The sequence below is a fragment of the Miniopterus natalensis genome, chromosome 6, assembly GCF_054644295.1.
Source record: "Miniopterus natalensis isolate mMinNat1 chromosome 6, mMinNat1.hap1, whole genome shotgun sequence".
Lineage (NCBI taxonomy): Eukaryota > Metazoa > Chordata > Mammalia > Chiroptera > Miniopteridae > Miniopterus > Miniopterus natalensis.
Window position 1 is genome coordinate 3,233,750 of NC_142086.1, and position 23,975 is coordinate 3,257,724.

Genomic DNA, 23,975 nt, shown 5'->3' on the forward strand with positions numbered 1-23,975 from the left:
AAATTTAGCCTCACCTTTTTAAAAATTGATGAAAAATAATTCAGTTGCTGACCTACTAATGAATTTAAAATATAATTAAAATGGAAGTCATGTCACAACAGAAACAGCACCAGTTCAACATGTATTGTCGTAAAATAGGTCAATTACTTGTTTACTAATGAACTCTAAATTAAAAAGAATATGAACAGTTCCACATTACCAACAGTAACCCTAATACCTTGAGCATAAAAATACAGTAATAAAAACTTGCTATATTTATTATCAATTTCAGTTACAATACCTGTTTTCAATTATGAGGTAGTGAAATATAGCTGCAGTTTCTTTAGGCTGGACGTGTATGAGAGGTAACAACGCGACTATGACATGACTGAGAAGGGAGCCTAGATAAGCATGATCCAGGCAACGAACAAAGCAGTCCCAAGCTCTAGGAAAAACAGCAACAATAAAAGTTAAAAGTCACATTATTTTTATTATTTGTAAAGCTCCATCAATGAGTTATTAGCTAAACAAATAATAATATATACAGGTAATAACATTACAAGGTAGCTTTAGAAATGGAATAAAGTTCAGTACTATATACTCAAATACTTAATATATGAAGTCAAAAAAGCAAGGTGAAAACAGTGCTTATAATATGCTACCTACTGAGGCAGGATTAATATGGGGGGAAAAAGTACGGATGAGTGTGCATGCATTTGCTTATACTTATAAAAGGGGGTTATACAAAAGTTAATAAAAATAGATACCTGCAGGCTTCAAGAATGGACCAGATTCTCTGAGTATAACTTACAACAAATTTGAACTTGGAACAATGTAAATGTGTTATATATTGAAATTAAATTAAAAGCAATCTCTAAAAATTTTAAGCATACTGAAATAAATGAATCTAACAATATGAAGGTAGTGGTACCTGCACACAGAAAAAAGTTACTTCACATCACTTTAAAACATATTATTCTGACTGTACATCTACAGTAAGTTACAGTCTAAGGACATATAGAACCTCCGAGAAGCTTAAACTGCACTCAGTAGTCTTACTGTTAACAGTAATATTTAAATTAGATCAGCCAAACCCTACAAATCTCAATGGCTTAATAGTGTGGAAAGAGGACTTAAGGGGTAAATCTGTTTACAAGAGATATTTAAGGGGCCAAACAACTAAATGTTTGACATGTGCACCTTATATGAATTCTGATTCAAACCAACCAAACTTTTTGGGAAAAACGTATTTAAGACAAGTGGGGAAATCTAAATATAGACTGAGGCTAGATGATATTAAGGAATTCCCATTAATTAGTTTAATAATTCATGATGGTTACATCTGAGGTATTTACAAGTGCAATGATGTGATACTGGGGTTTTCTTTCTTTCTTTCTTTCTTTCTTTCTTTCTTTCTTTCTTTCTTTCTTTATTTATTTATTTATTTATTAAAAATATATCTTTATTGATTTCAGAGAGAGGAAAGGAGAGGGAGGGAGAGAGAGAGATAGAAACATCAACGACGGGAGAGTCATTGATCAAGCCCGAAATCTGGGCATGTGCCCTGACCGGGAATCGAACCCCAATCGCCTGGATCCTAGGTCGACACTCAACCGCTGAGCCACGCCTGGCTGGGCTGGGGTTTTCTTTAAAACACCCCAACTAACAATAAAAATGGCGAAGGTGGAAGATTATATAAGATTAGCAGTGTTGATAACTGCTGAGGTTGAGAAATGAGTATGTGGAGAGATTCACTGAATTATTCTATTCTCAGTATGTTAAAACATTTTATAATAAAATGTTTTTAAGGAAGTAAGCACATTCCCTTTTCAATACAAATAGGCTATCTTAATTATTTATGGTTTGCACCCAATTTCCCTCAAGGAGACAAGGATTCAAGTTAGTGCTCCTATGAAATGCAAAAAAAAAAAAATCTAATAAACTGAGGCAGTCACTTACCTGCAACACAATTCAGGAAAATCATCCTTGAATCGAAGGCCAGTTCTCAGTGTGGTCATCATCTTCACCCTCACAGAACTGACATGTTTGGGTCCCATCAATTTCATCAAGGACATCAAACTGTTCAAGGCCTAAAAAGTAAGTAGAGCTTTAAAATAAATCCTATAAACAAGAGATAGGAGATGAGCTATAAAGACAAGTGCATCCCACCCTAATATCGATAAATGTTGGCCAGTTCTTTTTGTCCAACTTCTCATGTAGAAATTAAGAGTTTGAAAAATACGAGTTGTTTTATATATTTTTTCTCTTGAAGGTGATTTGTTATTTTAATCCTGCTGGTTGGTGATTTTCAAATTTATTAAGAATATAATACCTGTCTTAGCTGGTTGGAGCATCATCCCGTACACTGAAAAAGGTTAGGGGTTCAATCCCCGGTCAGGGCACATACGGGGGGCAACTGATCAATGTTTCTCTCTCACATCAATGTTTCTGTTTCTCTCTCTCTCCCCCTCCCTCTCTCTATAAAATACAAATCAATAAAATAATATCCTCGGGTAAGGATTAATATATACATAAACACACATATATACACACATATGTATCTCCCATTATTTAGTTTTCTTCAAATCCATCCCAAACTGCTATGCAGTACATGCATTTCTGCTCTAATGGTACTAAATTCAAGAAGCTCTGAATTTTGTAAAACAAATAAGTAGCCAATGACATACCCAGAACATAATATGCACATTCTATTGTGTGTGAAACACAGAATCAGACTTGTATCAACAGCTCTAGATTCTAAATGAAGGGGTAAAGGAACTCTCTAATCAACCTTAACTATATGCCAAAACATGTAAGCTCTTTATGGTTTAAAAGAAACTCTAGTTTTCTTAGATTTGAGATTCTCTCACTTGGGATAACAGTAAGAAAGATTCCATGTAGATGGACTAGAAGTTGTTTGGGGTATTAAGTTTATCAGTTGACACCAAAGAACAAGTACTGGTTGCTTAAGTTTGTAGAGTTTAATATTGTACCATGATGTGGCTCCTTAAGTTATTATGGGTCCTTAAGGTTATTAAGAGAGGGGTAATACAGGCTAAAATAAAATTCTATTCATGGATTTTTACTATAATTTTACTGACTGCAGAGGTAGAAAGCAAATCAATATTTAAACTTCTATTCCAATCTATGGAAAAAATTTCCAGTGATGATCAGTTGTCACAGCAATCTTAACGAAATTTACTGTGCCAAATACATTTAAACATAAACTGACAAATAACTAAAGTTACTTTACTTACTATAGAAAACCTAGGATTTTTGGTATACAAAAATACCATGGGCCATGAGCCAATGTGGACCAATAAATGTATGTAACTTTTCTTTCAGCTGTCACTGATTGTTGGTCTCTTTGTTCCCACTGAGCTAGATGCTGTGATAACGTGAATCTGATGCTGCTGTGGCTAACACCTGGCACTTAAGCACAGAACCAATCCAGGGGAATTTGAGCTAAAACTGTAAAAAAGAAGGAACTCTTACCTTTTGTGACAGCATGGATGGACCTAGAGAATATTATGCTAAGCAAAATAAGCTAGTAAGACAAAGACAAATACCATATGATCTCACTTACATGTGGAAATTAATGAACAAAATAACCTGGCGAACAAAATGGAACTGGAAACATGGACAAGTGGAATAGACTGGCTGGTGCCCAAGGGGATGGGAGTGGGTGTGACAGGACAAAGAAGGTGAAGAGATAAACTAAAGAACTTATATGCATGGACACAAAAATAGTTTGGTGAAGGCCAAGGGAGGGAGAGGTGGCAAAGGGGGGGAAAAGGGGACACATGCAATAATGTCAGCATTAAAATTTTTTAATAAATTTTTTTAATAGAAAAAAAGAAAAACAAGAAACTGATTCTGAGAACACTGTGTCCAAAATCAAGCAATACCGAAGTTCTGCTATCCCTCTTAGGTTAGTTACAGAGTCAACAAATCCCTTTAAGCCAATTTGGGTTGGGTTTTCTGTCCCTTATTATAAAAAGAACTACAAATAATATAATTCCTCTTTTCAGACTCCCCCAAAGCTTATACAAGTTGTTCAGTAATATAGAATACCATATGTTGATTATTTATCTCTGAATGCTTGTAGGTAGTAGTAAAAATCATGTCTCATGCATACTCTACATGAATTCTATTCCAGCACTCTTGCAGCTCAGCTATCACCACCTACCATTTTCTTGTCTTCAATGCCAACACTGGAGCTCAGTAACTGCATGTTAAAAAAGGCCAAAATGCCCAACAACTTGGGTTGCAAATAATCAGCCTAACAGAAAAAGCAAACATATATTATGTAAATTTTATACAAATCAAATTTTATAAACCAACAATTTAATTATTTAACTAACATCATTTCTATTCTACCTATTAGAATAACAGAAATAGATACCTGATGAATTAAGTTTCTCCAAATGCATATATTCTCACATCTAGTATTTTTTAAAATTCATGAAACTGATTTATAATCACCATTACAAAATACAATTAAACAGTACTGTATAAGAAAATCCTGCGCTTTTGAATTCTGAGCTGAGCTGGGGTGGGATCCTCAGGATCTGATTCACATCAGGATCCAAGTGGAGAGGACATTTATCTTAAGGAGAATAGGAAAAGACAACCAACTGTCATTCTAGGCCATTTAGAGCTAAGCTGGGGGGAGAATGGCGCCGCACCGGAACAATGGTCTACACAGGGGTCAGTATCCCCGAGGTAATAGTGGTAAAGGGATAGAAGGCTATAGTATCAATAGTTATAGACTAGGTGTCTCTGGCCACGGCACTCTGGATTAATTCCGTCTTGAATGAGGGTCCTAGAGGAGAGGGTATGGTCATGCAGTCAGGCAGACCTGGGTTTGAATCCCAATTTTGATACTTCCTAGTGTGTGACTTTGGCTAAGTTACTTAACTCCTCTGATTCTATAAAATGGAAACAAAGGAAGCACCTATTACATACAGTTGTTGTAGAGGTTAAACAAGATAACATGCGTCAAGCACTGAGAATATAGTAAAAAATTAAACAAATTTAAGTTGTTAATATTATAACAAACTGGTAATGTAATCTGCAAAGAATATTCCTCTCTTTCAAAATCTTTACATACAGTCAGGAAAAGGTGAAAGAAGAAGAGCTGGGAAAGAGTAGGGATTACAGTATTTTCCAACTCTGGAAGAAACTTGCATTGCTTGATACTGATTTGCACCTGATTTCAGGATCTCCAGGTTACATACACTGCCAAGGGGAGGGGTGGGATAGGAGAGTATGTGCTAGCACATCATCAAAAAGAAGTTACGTGCCAGCGTATCTCTCCAGATTAGATGATGGGATAAACTTTTCTCTTGCCAAGCATAGAGAATCACCTTGCAAGCCTAAATTACATTTAATTTGCAAATTTCTGATTTGGATTAAGACTTACTTTTAGGCTTAATAATCCATAATTCACTAATTGCATGGTTCCAGCCCATGCTTCTTAAATAAAAAGTAGACATAGTTGACACTCACATAGTGTATGTCAATATTCTAATTTTAAAGCTCTTGCACTTAAATAGTTCATTCATCTACTACTTACCAAATATTTATTATCTATGCCTAGAATACTATGCCAGGCTCAGGTGTACAAGATAAGCAAGTCCCTTTCTCCCTACTAGTTTACATGGGAGACTAATGAGTGGAGGACATTAAATAAGTAAATACGTAAGTAAGGTGGCAATAAATGCTATATGGAAATAAACATGATCACATGAGAGAGAACTGGGATGAGGAAGTTTAGATAAGGTACTCAGGAAACTCTGAGATCTAAAGAATGCGAAAGATCCAGGAGATTACTCCAATTATCATTAATCCAATAGACTATCTACTGCAGAAGTTCTGAAGCAGGAAAAATCTTGACATGTTTGAGAAACACAAATAAAACAATGCTAAAAGAGAGGGAGAATGAAAGAAAAAAGTTGCATAATATGAGGTGGAAAGTTACACAAATCACATATAGTCTTAGGGATTTTACTTTAAGAGCAACGAAAACCACAGAAGGAATTTCAGAAAGGGAATGCTATGAGTTTAAGTTGTAAAAAGAGCCCTTCAAATGCTGTGTAAGTAACTGAGTAAAGATGTAGGAAAGGAAGAGTGAAGGGAGAGAACAGTTACGAGGTTTTGCACTTGTCCGGGAGAAAAGTGCACTTGGTCGCTCATATGAGGGTAGTGGCAGCAGAGATGGAAAGATATACAGTGGTGCCTCAGTTATCCAATGACTCCACTGACAAACATTTTGGTTTACCAATGCGGTAAACCCAGGAGTAAATGTTTCGGGTTTCGAACACGCCTCGGAAGTAGAACATGCCACAACTTCTGCTGAGGCCAAGACCCTGAGGCCTAGCTGTCGGCTGTTGATCCCTCAGTTTTTTGAACACTTCAGAACTTGGTCTTCCAGAACGGATTACATTCAAAAACTGAGGTACCACTGTATTTTGGAGAGATGTGTGATAGGATTTATTGATATTTAATTATGAAGCATGAAGGAAGAAATGGAGAGCTCAAGAATGCTTCCCCAGGTCTGTTTTGAGTCACTCAGGTGATAGTGGTACCATTTCCTGAGGCAGGGACGACTAGGAGATGAAATAGTTGAGAGAGGAAAAACAAAGACTTCTAACTGGCATGTTATGTTTAGACTTGTCTGAGACGCTTATAAGACAGTCAAGTAGAGATGACAAAAGGAAAGTTGGATAGTCTCTGTCTGCTATCCTCTCTCGCACGCAAATCCATTCTGTGCCCCTTCTGCACTGCTCTGGGCCTGAGAGGCTTACTAGATTTCATCCCTCAATATCCCCTTCCTTCTGGCCTCCCACTGAATCTAGTCAACAGGAAGCACCAATGGAGGAACCGAGGGCAGGAGGAAAGAGCGTGGCACTTAAATTTCCTGCTTTTCTTGGTTTTGAGGTGGTTCTGGTAGTTCCTATATCCCTATACAATGAGAGGCCTTTCCCCACACCATGGCTCTAGCTCTCCACCAGGTTCTGGTAACACCATTTCTTCTCCTTGCCCAGGACTAAGGGGAGCATAAGTTTTCTACTCTCTGGATTCCTTAACATTTCCTGCTCGCTCTCTTACCCTTGACAGGACAATGAAAACAGCCCCTTCATTAAATTATTTTCAGTTAAACATTTTTGTGTATACCATCTGTTTCCTGCCAGGACCTAACTTATATAAACTCACAAGTACAAAGCTCAGGAGAAGTCTGGTATTAAATCTCAACTATGAAATCATCAAAATATAAACCATATTAAAGCAAAGGACCAGATGAGACCAGATTCTCTTTCATTTAGAGGGAGAATTTTGATAGGAAAAAGAGAGACTCCATTAGATAGTCCTAAATCAATCCAACATTTAAAGGATAAAGTAAAGGAGAGGGAAGGAGAATGAGTGGACAGTGAAACAAAAAGGAAATCAGAAAATTTGGTTTCAGGATAGACCACATGTTAAGGCCCAAAACAAGTTTCAATAAAATTAAAGAAACTGAAATCATATTAAGCATCTTCTCTGACCATAAATGCATGAAACTAGAAATCACCACAAGAAAAGAAATGAAAAACACACAAGTCATGGAGGCTAAATAACATGCTACTAAGCAATGAATGGGTTAACAATGAGATCAAGGAGGAAATCAAAAGTTACCTGGAGACAAATGAAAATGAGAACACAACAAATCTATGGGATATGGCAAAAGCAGTACAAAGAGGGAAATTCATAGCTTTACAGGCCTACCTCAGGAAATAAGAAAAATTTCAAATAAACAATCTAATTTTACACTTAAAGGAAATGGAAAAAACAACAACGAAGCACAAAGTGATTAGAAGAAAGAAAATAATAAAGATCAGAGCAGAAATAAACAAAATGCAGTCTAAAATATATATATATATCAAAGATCAATGAAACCAAGAGCTGGTTCTTTGAAAAGATAAAGAAGACTGACAAACCTTTAACCAGACTCATCAAGAAACAAGGGGAGATGGCCAAAATAAATAAAAACAGAAATGAAAGACAAGTAACAACTGACACCAAAGAAATACACTGTCCAACAAAATGGACAATGTGGACAAAATGGATAAATTCCTAGAAACATACAATCTTCCACAAGTTTATCAGGAAGAATCAGAGAATCTGAATAGACAGATTACAACTAGTGAAACTGAAGGAGTAATAATAAAAAAAAAAACTACCAACACATAAAAATCCTGGAGCAGGTGAATTTTATCAAACATTCAAAGAAAAACTAACACCTATCCTTCTCAAACTATTCCAAAAATTTCAAGAAGAGGGAAAACTTCCAAGCTCATTTTATAAGGCCAGCATTATCCTAATTCCAAAACCAGATAAATTCTCTACAAAGAAAGAAAATTATGAGCCAATATCCCTGATGAACATAGATGCTAAAATCCTCAACAAAATATTAGCAAACCATATCCAGCAATACATTAAAAAGATCACATACAGCATGATCAAGCGGGATTTATTCTGGGAATGCAAGGTTGGTACGATATCCACAAATCAATAAACATGATACATCACATAAACAAAATGAAGGACAAGAACCACATGTCATGTCAATAGATGCAAAAAAGCATTTGATAAAATTCAGCATCCATTTATGATAAAAACACTCCACAAAGTGGGAATACAGGGAACATACCTCAAAGTAATAAAGGCCACATATGACAAGTCTACAGCCAACATCACACTCAATGGGTAAAAACTACAAGTGTTCCTTTTGAGATCAGGAACAAGAAAGGGATGTCTGCTTTCACCACTCTTATTCACATAGTACTGGAAGTTCTAGAAACAGCAATCAGACAAGAAGAAGAAATAAAAGGCATCCAAATTGGAAAAAAGTCAAACCTTCATTATTAGCAAAGGACATGATGTTATACATAGAAAACCCTAAAGACACCACCAAAAAGCTACTAGATCTAATAAATGAATTCAGTAGGATCTAATAAATGAAAGTAGCAGGATACAAAATTAATACTCAGAAATCGGTGGCATTTTTATACGCCAATAATGAACTATCAGAAGGAGAATCTAAGAAAACAATCCCATTTACTATTGCAACAACAAAAAAATAATAAGGTACCTCGGAATAAATTTAACCAAGGAGGTAAAAGACCTATACTCGGAAAACTATGTGACACTGAAGAAAGAAATAAAGGAAAATAAAAGTGGAAGCATATACCATGTTCATGGATTGGAAGACACAGTACCCAAAGCAATCCACAGATTCAACACAGTTCCTATTCAAATCCCAATGGCATATTTCACAGAACTAGAACAAATATTCCAAAAATTTATATGGGACCAAAAAAGACCCCAAAGAGCCTCAGCAACCTTTAGAAAGAAGAATAAAGAATAACAAACTATATTTTATAGTTTTATCAAAACAGCCTGGTACTGGCATAAGAATAGGCATATAGATCAATGAAACAGAACAAAGAGCACAGAAGTAAACCCACCCCTATATACTCAATTAATATTTGACAAAGGAGACAAGAACATACAATGGAGTAAAGACAGTCTCCTCAATAAATGGTGCTGGGAAAATTGGACAGGCACATGCAAAAAATAAAACTAGACCACCAACTTACACCATACACAAGAATAAACTCAAAATGGATAAAAGACTTAAATATAGGTCATGAAGCCATAAAAATCCTAGAAAAAAACATAGGCAGGAAAATCTCAGACATCTCCAGTAGCAGCATTTTTGCTGATATGTCTCCTACAGCAAGGAAAACAAAGGAAAAAAACAAACAAATGAGACTACATCAAACTAAAAAGCTCCTGCAGAGCAAAAGAAACCACGAACAGCCCAGCCGGGCGTGGCTCAGCGGTTGAGCATCGACCTAGGATCCAGGCGATCGGGGTTCGATTCCTGGTCAGGGCACATGCCCGGGTTGTGGGCTCCATCCCCAGGGAGGGGCGTGCAGGAGGCAGCCGATCAATGACTCTCTCATCATTGATGTTTCTCTCTCCCTCTCCCTTTCCTTTCCTCTCTGAAATCAATAAAGATATATTAAAAAAAAAAAAAAAAAGAATTACAGCCAGGCTTGGCTGGGCGTGGCTCAGCGGTTGAGCATCGACCTAGGATCCAGGCGATCGGGGTTCGATTCCCGGTCAGGGCACATGCCCAGGTTGCGGGCTTGATCAATGACTCTCTCATCATTGATGTTTCTATCTCTCTCTCCCCCTCTCCTTTCCTCTCTCTGAAATCAATAAAGATATATAAAAAAAAGAAAAAAAGAAAAGAAACCACAAACAAAATGAAAAGGGAACCTACAGTATGGGAAAACATTTGCCAATGGTACACTGATACTGGTAAATTTCCAAAATATATAGGGAACTTATACAACTCAACACCAGGAAGATAAACGATCCAATTAAGTAATGGACAAAGGGACTAGGACACTAGGGCTGCTTCTCCTAAGCAGGCACAGGCAGGGCATCTGGGGGAGGGGGCAGGTGGAACAAGGGGCCAGTGATGAGCCACCAAGGTGGTTGCCTGGGACAGTGCTGCTTGCTCTGGATTGGTCGCCTCCTATGCCTATATCCCAACAGAGGAGGTCCCAGCCCACCACCTGCCCTAGCCCTAGGTACCCACAGCCATGATAAACTACAGCCACAATGAACCAGGGGGGCAGCAGCCCACTGGCTGCAGCCAACTACCTGCTTTGCACAACATGCGGAAAGTGCTCTGGAAGGATTAAAGAATCAGTGTCTCTCAACCCTTGAGAGGAGAACCAAGTGCCTTTATTCCAGAGAAGGAAGTTGCCCAAGCAAACACAGTGGATGAATGTACTAACTTTCTGGTGGAAGAACATGCTACATCCAGTCGTCGGGACATCACGATCCAGGTCTCGAGTCTGTACCTCGAGTCTTTCCTGCTGAGCCAGTCCTACATGCTGCACATGGACGGCCCCCTTCCTCTACCCCACAGGCTGCAGCTAGACACCAGTGTTCTTAATACACATGCATGTGGATGAATTTCTCAAAACAGGAGGTATTGCTGAGTGGTTGAATGGTTTGGAATATGTACCAAAAACATTGAAAAATCTTAATGAAATAAATAAGCTGCTAGCACACGGACCCTGTCTGATCATGAGCGAGCACATTCAGAAACTTGTCAAAGTGGAGAAAATAACTGGTCTCTGGCTGAACTGGTACCTGCTGTGGTCCTGCTAGCACATTATCACCCTTGACAAGCTTTGCTTTTGGCAGCGGCATCAATCCAGAGAGATCCCAAAATCTCCAATGGATTTAGGCTACTATCAGTCAACAGTTTCTGCGTTTGTGACCTTGCTAATGACAACAACATAGAGAATGCATCCCTTACAGGAACTCCTTTGGGACTGCAGGTTCTCTGAGCTGGAGGCCTTGATGGGAAGAATGAAGAGGCATCGGGGAAGGGAAAATGAAGACACAGCTCAGGAAGACATGACTACTCATTTGAGAAGAAATTCTTTTTGTTGTGTCTAAAAATACTTTTCATTCATTTCCTCATTCAGATTTTTAGGACGGCATGATGATAGTATCTGAGGTCTCCCAATATACTGAAGACCCTGGTTTTGGGTATACAGACCCTGTCAGATGAGCAGCATTTGCCAACATTCGGAGCTCAGGACTACACCTGAGAAAGTCATGGGTTCTCCCTGGGGAACACACTTTATTCTGACATTGGACATCTTTTTTTTTTTAATATATCTTTATTGATTTCAGAGAGAGGAAGGGAGAGGGAGAGAGAGAGAAACATCAATGATGAGAGAGTCATTGATCGAGCCCACAACCCAGGCCTGTGCCCTGACCGGGACTCGAACCCCGATTGCCTGGATCCTAGGTCAACGCTCAACCGCTGAGCCATGCCCAGCTGGGCGAGATTGGACATCTTGATGAAAAGTTTCACAGTCTTCAGTCTCACCTATAACACTATGGCCACCCACAAAGATGTTGACACAATCATGCTGCAAAGAGCTTTATTTAACTATATTTGCTGTATGTTTGGAATCAATTACTTGAATGAAGCCTGAAGGTTTACATTAAGACAGTGACCTGCTATCCTGAGAACCACCAAGCGCATGTATGATAGTTACTGGAGTCAGTTCAAACACTCAGAAAAGGGTCACGTCTATTTACGTCTAACCGAAGCAGTGATGAAGCTGAACTTCTACATGCTCTTCGTGCCATAACTCGGCATCTGACCTGAAGCATCACCCAGGGAAAATGTCATATAAGTGGAAGACCTTTTCACATAAGATATACATCAAAAGCTGTTTGTGGTGTAGCATCAAAAATTATTCAATTCTCTGTGTCAAAGTTTAGCTCTTTTTTGCAATGAGGGGTTTTCTTTTCCTTGATGTTTCTCATTACTAACAACTGCAAAAATAATACTGAGGCCCGGCCGGGCGTGGCTCAGCGGTTGAGCGTCGACCTAGGATCCAGGCAATCGGGGTTCGATTCCCGGTCAGGGCACATGCCCGGTTGCGGGCTCGATCAATGACTCTCTCATCATTGATGTTTCTATCTCTCTCTCCCTCTCCCTTCCTCTCTCTGAAATCAATAAAGATATATTTAAAAATAATAATAATAATAATAATACTGAGGAGCACTGCTTTGTATTGTTTATAGTTGGATTTTTGGAAACTGATCATAAATCGTGAACCTGGCTCATTAACACTTAACTTCAGCTCTTTGGCGAGGTGTGTGTATGTATATTTCTCTCCCTACTCTTTGTTGTTGTTAAAGAAAAAAAAGCGCTTACAATCTGCTCAAGCAATTGTTTATTCAGATACTGGTATTCAGCAAAGAATAACCTTCTCTGGCCATTCTCACCTTTTCATGTTGTGCCCTAAATCTGGTAGAGGAAAAGCACGCACTATTGAACTAGGCTGCTCACAGGACACATACCAGTGTCCCCCGGAGATTATTTGTCAGGCACTGTTTGGTTTTCTTATTTGTTTTTGTTTTTTTCCTGCTATTGTCAATAATGTGATACAGCCATTGTCCATAATTTAATGGGAAATTAATCATGATGAATTCTATAGCATGCTACTGAAATGCCAAAATTCAGCTATTTTCTTTCTCTTCTGGAACAGAAGTTTCAGTTTCCCATATCAGATGTATATATTAAAAGTGGAATTGTGCACAAAAAGAGAAAAAAATTGGGCAACAGACCTGAATAGACACTTCTCCAAAGAAGACATACAGATTGCCAACAGGCACAAGAAAAAATGCTCAATGTCACTAATCATCAGAGAGAAGTAAATTAAAACTACAATGAGGTATCACCTCATACCTGTCAACAAATCAGCAAACAAAAATCAATAAACAAATCAACAAATCAACAAACAAAAAGTACTGGCGAGGATGTGGAGAAAAGAGGACCCTAGTACACTGCTGGTGGGAATGCGGACTAGTGCAGCCACTATGGAAAACAGTATGGAGGTTCCTCAAAAAATTAAAAATGGAGCTGCCTTTTGACCCTGAAATCCTACTTCTGGGAATATATCCTAAGAATCCAGAAACACCAATTTGAAAGAATATATGCACCCCTACATTCGTAGCAACGCTATTTACATTAGCCAAGATCAGGAAACAGCCCAAATGCCCACCAGCAGATGAGTGGAAAAAAAGCTGTGGTACATTTATACAGTGGAATATTACATGGCCGTTAAAAAAGGAGGCAACCTTACCTATTGCAACAGCATGAAAAGACCAGAGATTCTTATGCTAAGTGAAATAAACCAGTCAGAGAAAGACAAATGCCATATGATTTCACTTAAATGTGGAATCAAATGAACAAAATTAACTGACAAGCCCTGGCTGGTGTGGCTCAGTGGTTAGAATGTTGGCCTGCACACCGAAGGGTCTTGGGTTGAATTCCGGTCAAGGGCATGTACCTGGGTTGCAGGTTCAATCCCTGCCCAGCTGGGGTGCATGGAGGAGGCAACCAATCGATGTGTCTCTCTCACAATGATGTTTCTTTCTCTCTCTCTCTCACCCCCTACCCCTCCTCTCTCTAAAAATCAACGGAAAAAATATATCCTTGGGTGAGGATTAACAACAGCAAAAAATTAACTCACGAACAAAACAGAAACAGAGGTGTAGACACATGGAGCAGACTGACAGCTGTGGAAGGGGAGGAGGGACAGGGAAGTGGATGAAAGAGGGTGAAGGGATTAGTCAAAGAACAGATCTGCATGACCCAGACACAGGCCGAAGGGAAGGGGGGCAGGGGTAGGGTGGAGACGGGCAAAGGAGGTTGGGAACGGGGACATCTGTAACAGTGTCAACAAAAATAAAGTAGAAAAAGGAACTGGTATCAGAGATGCCACACAGGAAAGGATGGTCAGTTGCACTGAATGTTACTCAGAGGTTGAAGGAAATAGGAAAGGAGAAGTAACTACTGGATTGGACAGTAGGAAAACTGTTTTTGACCTTGACAAGAATTTCCATAGAACAGTGAGAACATAGTCGAATTAGAATGAGTTAAAGAGTGAATGGAAAAGAAGAAAGCAGATAGAAGAACCTCTCTAGATATATTGCTGATAGTCCAGGGGGTCTCTTGAAGGAAGGAGGGCAATTAAAGGAAAAAAACAGTAAGCCTAAGCATTTATATATTTTTTTCAGATGAAAATATAAATAGTAAAGTGATTTCAGATATAAATTTAAGATAGGAAAAGATAAAAATGGGTAACATATCCTCTAATTTCCCTTAAATCCAACAATGGATTTAAATATAGTTAGAGCTGATAAGGTTAAAATGTTGTGCCAGGAAAGAGGCAGTTGGCAGGGGAGCTACAAAGGTATTCCAACCCACAGTTCATAACTGGTGAAGAAAAACAGGCATTTTTACCCAGTGAAAAAATAAAACTTAAAGATCATTTTAAAACATCTATTTTTCAATGCTAATATACGTTATTAATACCCTGCTGTGACCATACAATTTAAATCATTGACCTTTTCAAATTAAAAAACCAAATTTAAAATTTACACTAATCTCTAGCACTTGAAAAATGCACAAAACAGATGTTTTTCCAATATTGTAATTAAGCTACAAAAAGAACGGGGAAAAAACCATACGACGTATTTCTTACCATTAGTTCAGGTGATATGATATCTCTTGGGCCCTGATATGGATCATCACTAGATGCAAAAGAGGCAAGTATGGACAAGCCATTGAAAACCTGCTGGTAATGTTCTCCAATACGCAGCAATAATTCATTATGCAATCCTTGGAAATCTTGTCTCAACAGGCTCCCCAGTTCAATTTCTGTTTCATTCTAATGCAGAGATACATTTTTTTAAAAATTTAAATTTTTCTCCATACTAACATCCTGAAAATAAGTATACTGATTTTTTAATACCCTATTAGTAAATCAGGAGCTCTAAATCTGATGGTAAGATTTACTAATGATACTTTTTAAAGGCAATGGGTAAGATCTAAGTTGTCCAGGAAGATGCCGAATGATTCTTCAGACTTATTTGTGACATTTTAAAGATGTAATAAAAGCCATGTATTGATTTGGGGGGGAAAAATATAGGCAATGGAAAATTATTCTAATCTTGTTCTTTCCTGATAGGTCTCGCATGGGTTATAGGTAATGAAGAGAAATGATCAGATTTTATCTGGAAATAAAATTTAAAAAGGAAGTCCTAATGTTCTATAAGGTCTTAAAATGCCATCGACTCATTATTCATCTGCACATAGTCCCTGAGAAGAAATATAGTACAATGGCTTAGACACAGCCTTTCTAGTCAGACTGTTGAAATTAATTCCAGCTTTGTCACTTATTAGTTGTGCTGTGACTTGAACAAGCTACCTCATCTGACTTCTCTCTGCCTTAGTTTCCTCATCAATAAAATGGAAAAATAATAGTATCTTTATCTCATTAGGCAACTGTGAGTGAAATGATACATAAATTGTCTAGCAGTTTCTGACATGTAGTAAGCACTCTATAAAAACTTTATCATCATTTCACCTCTATGATGCAGATTTTCTTTCTCAAAATGAATATACTCAATATTCAATAACTCTCATGTGGAAAGAGACCTATTCCTGCATATCATGAAACATATGAAATAAATTAACATCAGAGGAAATAGTAAAGTCACATGTGCATATTGTACAGGTTCTCCCATTCCCATGTAGTCTCACAGTCTTCAAATAACATTGTTAATATGGCACCAAAAAGGCTGTACTTTTAAATTTCAAAACTAGCAAGAAACTGAGCCAAATTATAATCAGAGCTCTGAGTAAACTAAATGCTGACATTATACTATATTTAAAGGAAGCTGCCTCTTCCTATAGACATAATTACTTGTACATCGTTAGTCAACTTACAGTTCTAATCGATTAAAAAATTCTAAAATGAAATTAGCTGAGAACCTGATCCATGATAGATGAGTATATGTCATTATGGCGAGTGATCAAAGAAAATAACAAAATAATAATTCTATTTAATAAGCTCCTCTAGGCCCAGGACAAAGCTTATTTATATAATACCATTTAAACTTACATTACTCTAGGATAGGCTATAAATTACCCACTCTCCTTCCTACAAGAATGTTACTGCCACTTTAATGCCAATTTAAACAAGAGTAAAATATATATAAATATTCAATTACCTTTAGATAGTGAAGGGCACGTTCTAATTCATCCTTGGAACAAGAACAGACCAAATGAGAAAAAATGTATTTGAAGTTATTTATTAAAATTTCTCTACGATTGACGTTTAATTGTTTTCCTAAAGTTCGAATGAGAGCAGAAGCTGCAGGGCTTGCTTTGGCAGCAAGGTCAGGTAGCAGAACTTGTAATGTCCTCTGAAAGAAAACACACTACAATTACCAAAAAGCACATTCGTCCAGGTGATAAAATATTCACATAAGCTACATGCAAAAATATTTTTAAATGCCACACAAATTCGAAGTCTACATATGACATATCTGAATTCCAACTTACCATTTTACTCATTCAACATATATTTACCAAGTATATATATAATCAGTGCCTACGTATGACTCAGGCATTACAGATAAAGTAGTGAAAAAGCAGGCAAGGTCCCTGATGATAGAGTTTAGACGATACAATGTAGAGTGGGGGAGATACAAAATAAATAAGGTAATGTATAAGTAAAGAAGAAACTTTTTCATGAGCATGTATTAAAATAGGCTCCTCTTCTAAGGGTAGGTCCCACGCCTGACTTGCTATTGGAGGTAGCCTGGGCTTAGAAAACAAGCAAGCGTGACCTAAGCACAATATTCTAAGTGTATTTTTCCCCCTCCAAACATCTTTGTATTGATTTTAGAGAGGAAGGGAGAGAAATGGAAGAGAAGGAAGGAGGGAGGGGGACATCGATGTGGGTGAGAAACATTGATCGGTTGCCTCTCATGTGCACCCCGAGCAGGGACAGAACTCGCAACCTAGGTATGTGTCCTAACTGGCAACGGAACCCACAACCTTTCAGTGTACGGGACAACGCTCCAACCTCCAACCAACCGACAGGGCAATGTTTTAAGTTTTTTAAGTTAGAAAGTTGATGCTACAAGTACTGAAGAAAACTTTTTTAACACACCCACCATCCCAACACAGAAACAAAACTTTTTTGATTTGGTCTATTTCCCTTAAGGTCTTACTCATAAAATATATACAAAATTCCAAACATAAAATGGTTGACCTTTCGTTTATTCATTCAGCGTGTATCTTATGAACATCTAACACCCGTCAGTCACTGGAGATGTGACCAGGAGCAAGGCTCAGGCCCTACCCTCAGAGATGCTTACAGCCCACTTATATTATGCCTCAACTTAATATTAACCCTATAAGACTGTTAAAACATGATAAGGTAGTTTCTACAAAGCATTTATAATTATTATGTGAATGGTTACATAATATTCTTTGGCCTAATTATTAGACATTTAGATTCTTTTCAGGGTTTTATGGGAGCACAATGCAGTGTGCAGATGGTGTTTTATTGAGTTGTACACTTGAAACCCAATAAAATCAATTAAAAAATTTTTTTAAATCTTGCCCTGGCCAGTGTGCTAAGTGGTTAGAACACTGCCCATGCACTGAAGGGTCATGGGTTCAATTTCTGGTCAAGGGCACTTACCTGGGTTGCAGGTTCGATCCCCACATCCGGTTGGGGCTGCATGCGGGAAGCAACCAAATGAACTGTCTCTCTCATAGTGATGTTTCTCTCTCTCCCCCTCCGTCAACCCCTCCCTACCTCCCTACCTCCCTCCTTTCCACTCTCTCTAAAAGTTAATGGAAAAAATATCCTTGGGTGAGAATTAACAAAAAAAATTTTTAATTAAAAATTTTTTTAATTAAATTTTAAAAATCTAGAATAAACACAAAATATTGAATTAAAAACCTCAAGTCAACTATACTATTTGACTTACGGTAAGGAAACGATTAAGATCAGGAAAGTCAAAAACATTGGCAATTTCAGACAAGGTATTTAAAGCCATTTCTCTCTGGTGAGCCATGTCTTGTTTGCGCATCTCGGCATTCTGGCATGGAGTACTGGGAAGTACTGTCACCTGACTGGAGTGAAGGGATTCCACCAAAAACTAGAGCAAAATGATTTGTTAGTTTTCACACACGGGAAAAAATTTAACTAATACTTTTTAAGGCAACATAACAGACAGTATCAGACAATGTTCTAAACATATTACCTCAATTAAGACTCATTTAATTGCAATAACCACCTTAACGGAATAGATTATGTATAATCTCCCTTTTACAGGTAAGTAACCAGGCTTAGTTAAGAAACCTGAACATCTTGCTTAGGATTACACCAACACAGGACAGAGCCAATATTTTAACATACCTTAACTTTTCAGCCATGAAATAAACCAACCTTTTTAAAAACAAAGTACCTTATCCATAATACCAAGGCATAAAAGTTTATCATCACTAAAAGAAAGGTACCTCTTAATAGATTAACCAGTGAGCATGATAAACCAATATATTATTATAAGATGATTTTCCCCTCTCTCATTTATAATCTACATCTTTAGTCCAAGATGCTAAAATATAAAACTGGCAAGATTTAAATTCTCTTAAACTGAATACATCATTTTTAAAAATATATTTGTTAAGGCAAGAAAAATAAAACCTACATATGTTCTTTTTTAGCTCTTGCAAAGCACTGCTATTTCCTACAGTCAAGGTCAATGATGACTCTCACCTGACAGATGGGTTTCTTATACTGGCTGAAGAAGTTTTGCAGTTTAACACTTTTAGCTGCAACCAGAGCTCTAATTTCTGTGTATGCTGCTCCAGAGACAGATGCTGATTTGGACAGTAAACAATGCAGTAAGTGTAAGAGTGCAAAAGGTACCAAATCTCCTTTTGCGGCCCTAAAATTTAAAAAAAAAAAAAAAAAAATCATCAATGTCTCAAAAAGAAATGGAAATCCACAAATAAACGCATGTCTATATCATATTTTTCTATAATACCACATCTCTCATATCACCATTTCAAACAGCAGGAAGATAAAAATCAAGTGGTCAAAATAAATCAGGAAGAATATAAATGCTGCTAAACACACCTTCCAATATCCCCAGTTGTAAGAATCAAGGTATCCTTCAACTCATTATTTCTTGAGATTTGAGCATGTGTATATGCTTCCTTCATTCTTAAAACGAAAAGCTAGAATAATAAAATTAATTAGTTAAAGTTTTAAGGCCAGGTTTATGAAAACACAATGTTTAAAAATGAAAGTTATCAACCTCTTTAATAAATCCATCTTCAGAGTCCAAGGATTCCAGTATATGCTTGATATTTCCACTAAAAGCCACTCTAACCTCCTTGTCTGGGTCTTCCATTAAATTCAATAAAGTTCCAACAACTGTTTTTACATCTGTTTCATCTTCTCTAAAATCAAGATGCTTACAAAGATGGTATAAATTATCTATGAAAGCTAAAGGACAAGAGCATATTATTTCCTAATTTAACACAGTTTTACTGTAAAAAATATGGTCAAGAAATAATGTGCTTCATAGAATTCTAAGTTGCCTTATCATGTCAATATTTAGTATTTAAATTTGTAGAACACATGAAATTCTGGAGAATTAAAATGAACTTACAATTTTAAATATACTTTACTCTTAATAAAAGTTATCAATAATTAAAATCTAAGATAAATTCTAGAAATTTTTAAGTTGTAAAATGACTAGTCACTTAAGATTTTATATGTTACCAAGATAGACATAGTACATTTCACTTATCTGAAGAACTATTAACTCGGGGCAATCTTAGCCTTACTGTTAATCTCAAGTTAGAAGACTTAGGAAGTCCTAGAAACTACCTATCACATACTGTTTTGAAACTTGAGAACAATTGCAAATTAGAACCCAAAAAATGGGTCTTCTAAATATCTGTGTAAATCTCATGTTCCCAACAAACCCATACACCATTACCACTGGAAAGTGGTCAAGAAGATAAAATCTATAGTCCTCGGTTGGGCAATATCTAACTATTTGAAGTCCCGAAGGGCCAAGGTAGCAGCACAGAGCACATTAAGAAGGTCCCTGGTATTACCAGAGGATACAGAATATTGACCTCACCACATGGAACGAACATCAGGTAAGCCCTATTACGCTGTCATATCCCAAGAGCATTTTAAAAATCCAAATATTACTTCCCTGTTAGTTCTGTGACACAGTCATCCCATTTATAAATCATCCTTACATAAGCACTGAACCTATCAAGCAAGTCTAATTTTTTAAGGCTTCAAGCTAATTTTATCACTGATTTTAAAAACAGAGGTTAAGTCAGTTTTAAAATATTAAATAATATCACTCACCAAGTTTCACTAGACTAGGTACTTTTGCTTTCAGTAGGAAAAGGAATGGCTTGAAAACAGAAGCTCTTAGTCGAGAAGATGAACATTCATGCTGAGAAGTGACTTTCAGGCTCTTACAGAAGAGGTCAGCATGTCCATGCTCAGAAAAAGGTTCTGTTAAAGAACTTGTCAAATAAAACATGCCATGAAGTGTACAGACAAGCTGACCAAGTATAGAGGCAAATTCTTTCTTGACAATATCAGAATCATCTTTGACTTTATCTCTGGGGGGAAAAAGAAAAGGTATTAAACTTTCTTGCTTAATTCTGTGGTCTAAATAGTCTTGCTTCATTTGGGGCAAAAGTACTAGTAAGACAAAGCCTAGAAGAAAAAATACTTAAATTCTAAAACTAAAAGTAACATTCACTCTATTAATATCAGCAATTAACATAAATTTACATATATAATCTTTCCAATCAAGTTATATATTCAAATTAAAATATTAATACATACATAAGAATCTTGGGAACTGTGTTATAAGAATTCTGCTTCTGCAATAAGATAAAAAATCCATTAACACAACTAGTCCTGATTATTTCATGGGAGCTCTGCAGGGCCCAGCTGTATACTGCTGTTCTCCATTCAAGGAATATTCTTCTTGGAAACAGAGTTAGAAGAAATACACATCGTGACTGTGCCTGTGGTGCTGAAAAATTAAGTCTATTAAATAAGATTGCTGTTAATTTTACATATATATAAAAACATGCTCACAGAAAAAGGCCTATGCACAATATTACTACATAAGGGAAATGCAACTTGAAAAGCACACTCATCACATAACCAAAAAAAAAAATGGGTTTTAGATAGTTACTTCTTTGGCATTGACATTTTTATTTTTAGATAGCAAAAATTTTTTTAAATGTATCTTTGTTGTTGAAAGTATTACGATGTCCCTTTCCCCCCACATCCGACCCTGCAGGACTTCCCCACACTATTGTCTGTGTCCATGGGTTATGCATATAAGCATTTAAGTTCTTTGATTAATCTCTCCTCACCCACTCCCACACCCCTCCCTTCCCTCTGAGACTTGACAGTCTGTTCCATGCTTCTCGTCTCTGGATCTGTTTTGAATATACCCATCAGTAGGTGAGTGGATAAAAAGCTGTGGTATATTTACACCATGGAATACTATGCAGCTGTAAAAAAGAAGAGTCTCTTGTCTTTTAGGGCAGCATGGATGGACCTGGAGAGTATTGTGCTAAGCGAAATAAGCCAGAGTAAGTCAAGTATCACATGATCTCACTCATGTGGAATCTAATGAACAAAATAAACTAATGAACAAAATAGCAAAACATTTTAAGTGAGGATGTGAAACAATGGGAATTCCCATATTCTGCTAACAGAACTGTAAATTAGAGTGCCATTTTTGGAGACCGACATGGCAGGATAGACTTGAGGATGTGCAAATCCCACACATTTTAACTTCACATGTCTAACTCGTTCTTAATTATTTAAAATGTACTTCCTCTTTTAATTACTAAAAAAATGGAAGTGTTAGAAGTCCCATAAAGAGATAAGTTAAACCAAAACAAACCACAAACACAGAATTTTGTGACCACTTACAGAAGCTGTCTGAAATCCTCTGGCTTAATGTTAGAAGATTAGTGGCAAATGTAGTCAATTTTAAAGAGCCATCATCAGAATGGGAATGAATCCATGGAAGTGAGAGCATTCCACATAAATCTTCCAGAATATGATCTTCAAATGAAGTTTTTACTATAGAAACACACAACAGGTGATTAATTATATCTTTTGCGTAAGTGTATTTACCTGTCTTTTTTCCAATAAAAACAGACATTCCAGCCCTGGCCAGGGCGCTCAGTAAGTTGGAACATCGTCCCATAAACCAAAAGGCTGTGGGTTCCATTCCTGGTTAGGGACCATACCTGGGTTTCGGGTTTGGTCCCAGGTCAGGGCACAGATAGATGTTTCTCTCTCACATCGATGTTTGTTTCTCTCTCTCTTTTCCCTCCCTCCCTCTCTAAAATCAATTAAAAAAACCACACACACATTAAAAAAACACCAGACATTCTAAACATCAAGTGGAATTCGAACAAATATTCACTTAACAGGGGTTCTTAACATAGAGATGATGCTCTAAGGCCCATGAACCCCCCCAAAATTAAATATGACTTCATAAAAATATGCACCTATATATGTTTAAGAATCATAGCATTCTTCAGATTCTCAAATAAAAAACTTAAAAATTATAAGTAATTTTTATTGACTGAAAAATAATAAATCAAAATATTACAGAAATAAATTTGGAACTTGGAAATTACTGACAAGCTTAACAGAACTAAAATCAAGAAAACTTTTGGTTATTCTAAACACTTGTTCATTTATGTCTTAGGCAAAAGAGATTTCTATACTGATTAACTCTAAAGGTTATTTTGATAAACTGCTTATTTGTACTCACCTTGAATATAAATCAAAGCATCATATATTTTCAGAACTTTATCAATAACTGCCTCCAAGTCAGGTTTCTGAACAGATTCCAACAAACTCCTACAGCTCTTAAGTACTTTTGTGTAAAAATCCAATGACATCCAAGTTATTACTACTGAAGTTTTTTTCTTACACTTCTGTTGACAGTCCTTGAAATTATGGCTGCAGTTAATACATTTTTTAAGACATGGATTAAAATGAATTGTTAGTCAAACCTAATACTGTAGTAAGCCGAAAGAAATTGTAAGTATAAAACTAGCATATAACTTTAAACCAATTCAAAATAAATATGTAAATCAATTAATATGTCATTATTAATTTAAATTTAATCTCTTTATGTCTTTCTAATCAGTCTTAGGATTTGGTAATTAAAGTTAATCTAGGATATTTAAATCTGGCATCACCAGACTTAAAATTGACCAAAGATATGCCTGCATAATTATTAACTAAATCCTTTCTTAATTAGCTATTCCTTCAAGTTATCCAAAGTTCTAAATTAAATGCAACAAGGGTCAATACAGTTTCTTTAAAATCTCTTCCATAACTTTGTACTGGCTAGTTAAAAGAGTAAATCAGGGCAGAATAGTCACAGAGACACAGATTACTGCATAGGGAGTAGAGTCAATAATATCATAATCACTATGTATG

At 36.7% G+C, this 23,975-nt stretch overlaps 1 protein-coding gene and 1 pseudogene across 1 annotated transcript in view; one reads left to right on the forward strand and one right to left on the reverse strand.

Annotated features, from left to right (window-relative positions):
* The window catches only part of ATR (ATR checkpoint kinase), a 129,435-nt gene that overhangs the window by 77,263 nt on the left and 28,197 nt on the right, over positions 1–23,975 (reverse strand). The window contains exons 7-19 of the mRNA XM_087818057.1: positions 23,299–23,489; positions 22,443–22,595; positions 21,333–21,525; positions 20,841–21,103; positions 19,765–19,955; positions 19,584–19,684; positions 19,221–19,392; positions 18,430–18,600; positions 16,654–16,848; positions 15,123–15,308; positions 4,169–4,261; positions 1,939–2,069; positions 281–424 (exon numbers count right to left, since the gene is read on the reverse strand). Of these exons, the coding sequence (XP_087674183.1) occupies positions 281–424; positions 1,939–2,069; positions 4,169–4,261; positions 15,123–15,308; positions 16,654–16,848; positions 18,430–18,600; positions 19,221–19,392; positions 19,584–19,684; positions 19,765–19,955; positions 20,841–21,103; positions 21,333–21,525; positions 22,443–22,595; positions 23,299–23,489 (2,184 nt within the window). The remainder of the gene's footprint in view (positions 1–280; positions 425–1,938; positions 2,070–4,168; positions 4,262–15,122; positions 15,309–16,653; positions 16,849–18,429; positions 18,601–19,220; positions 19,393–19,583; positions 19,685–19,764; positions 19,956–20,840; positions 21,104–21,332; positions 21,526–22,442; positions 22,596–23,298; positions 23,490–23,975) is intronic.
* Positions 10,657–12,232, forward strand: LOC107537980 (sestrin-3-like; annotated as a pseudogene).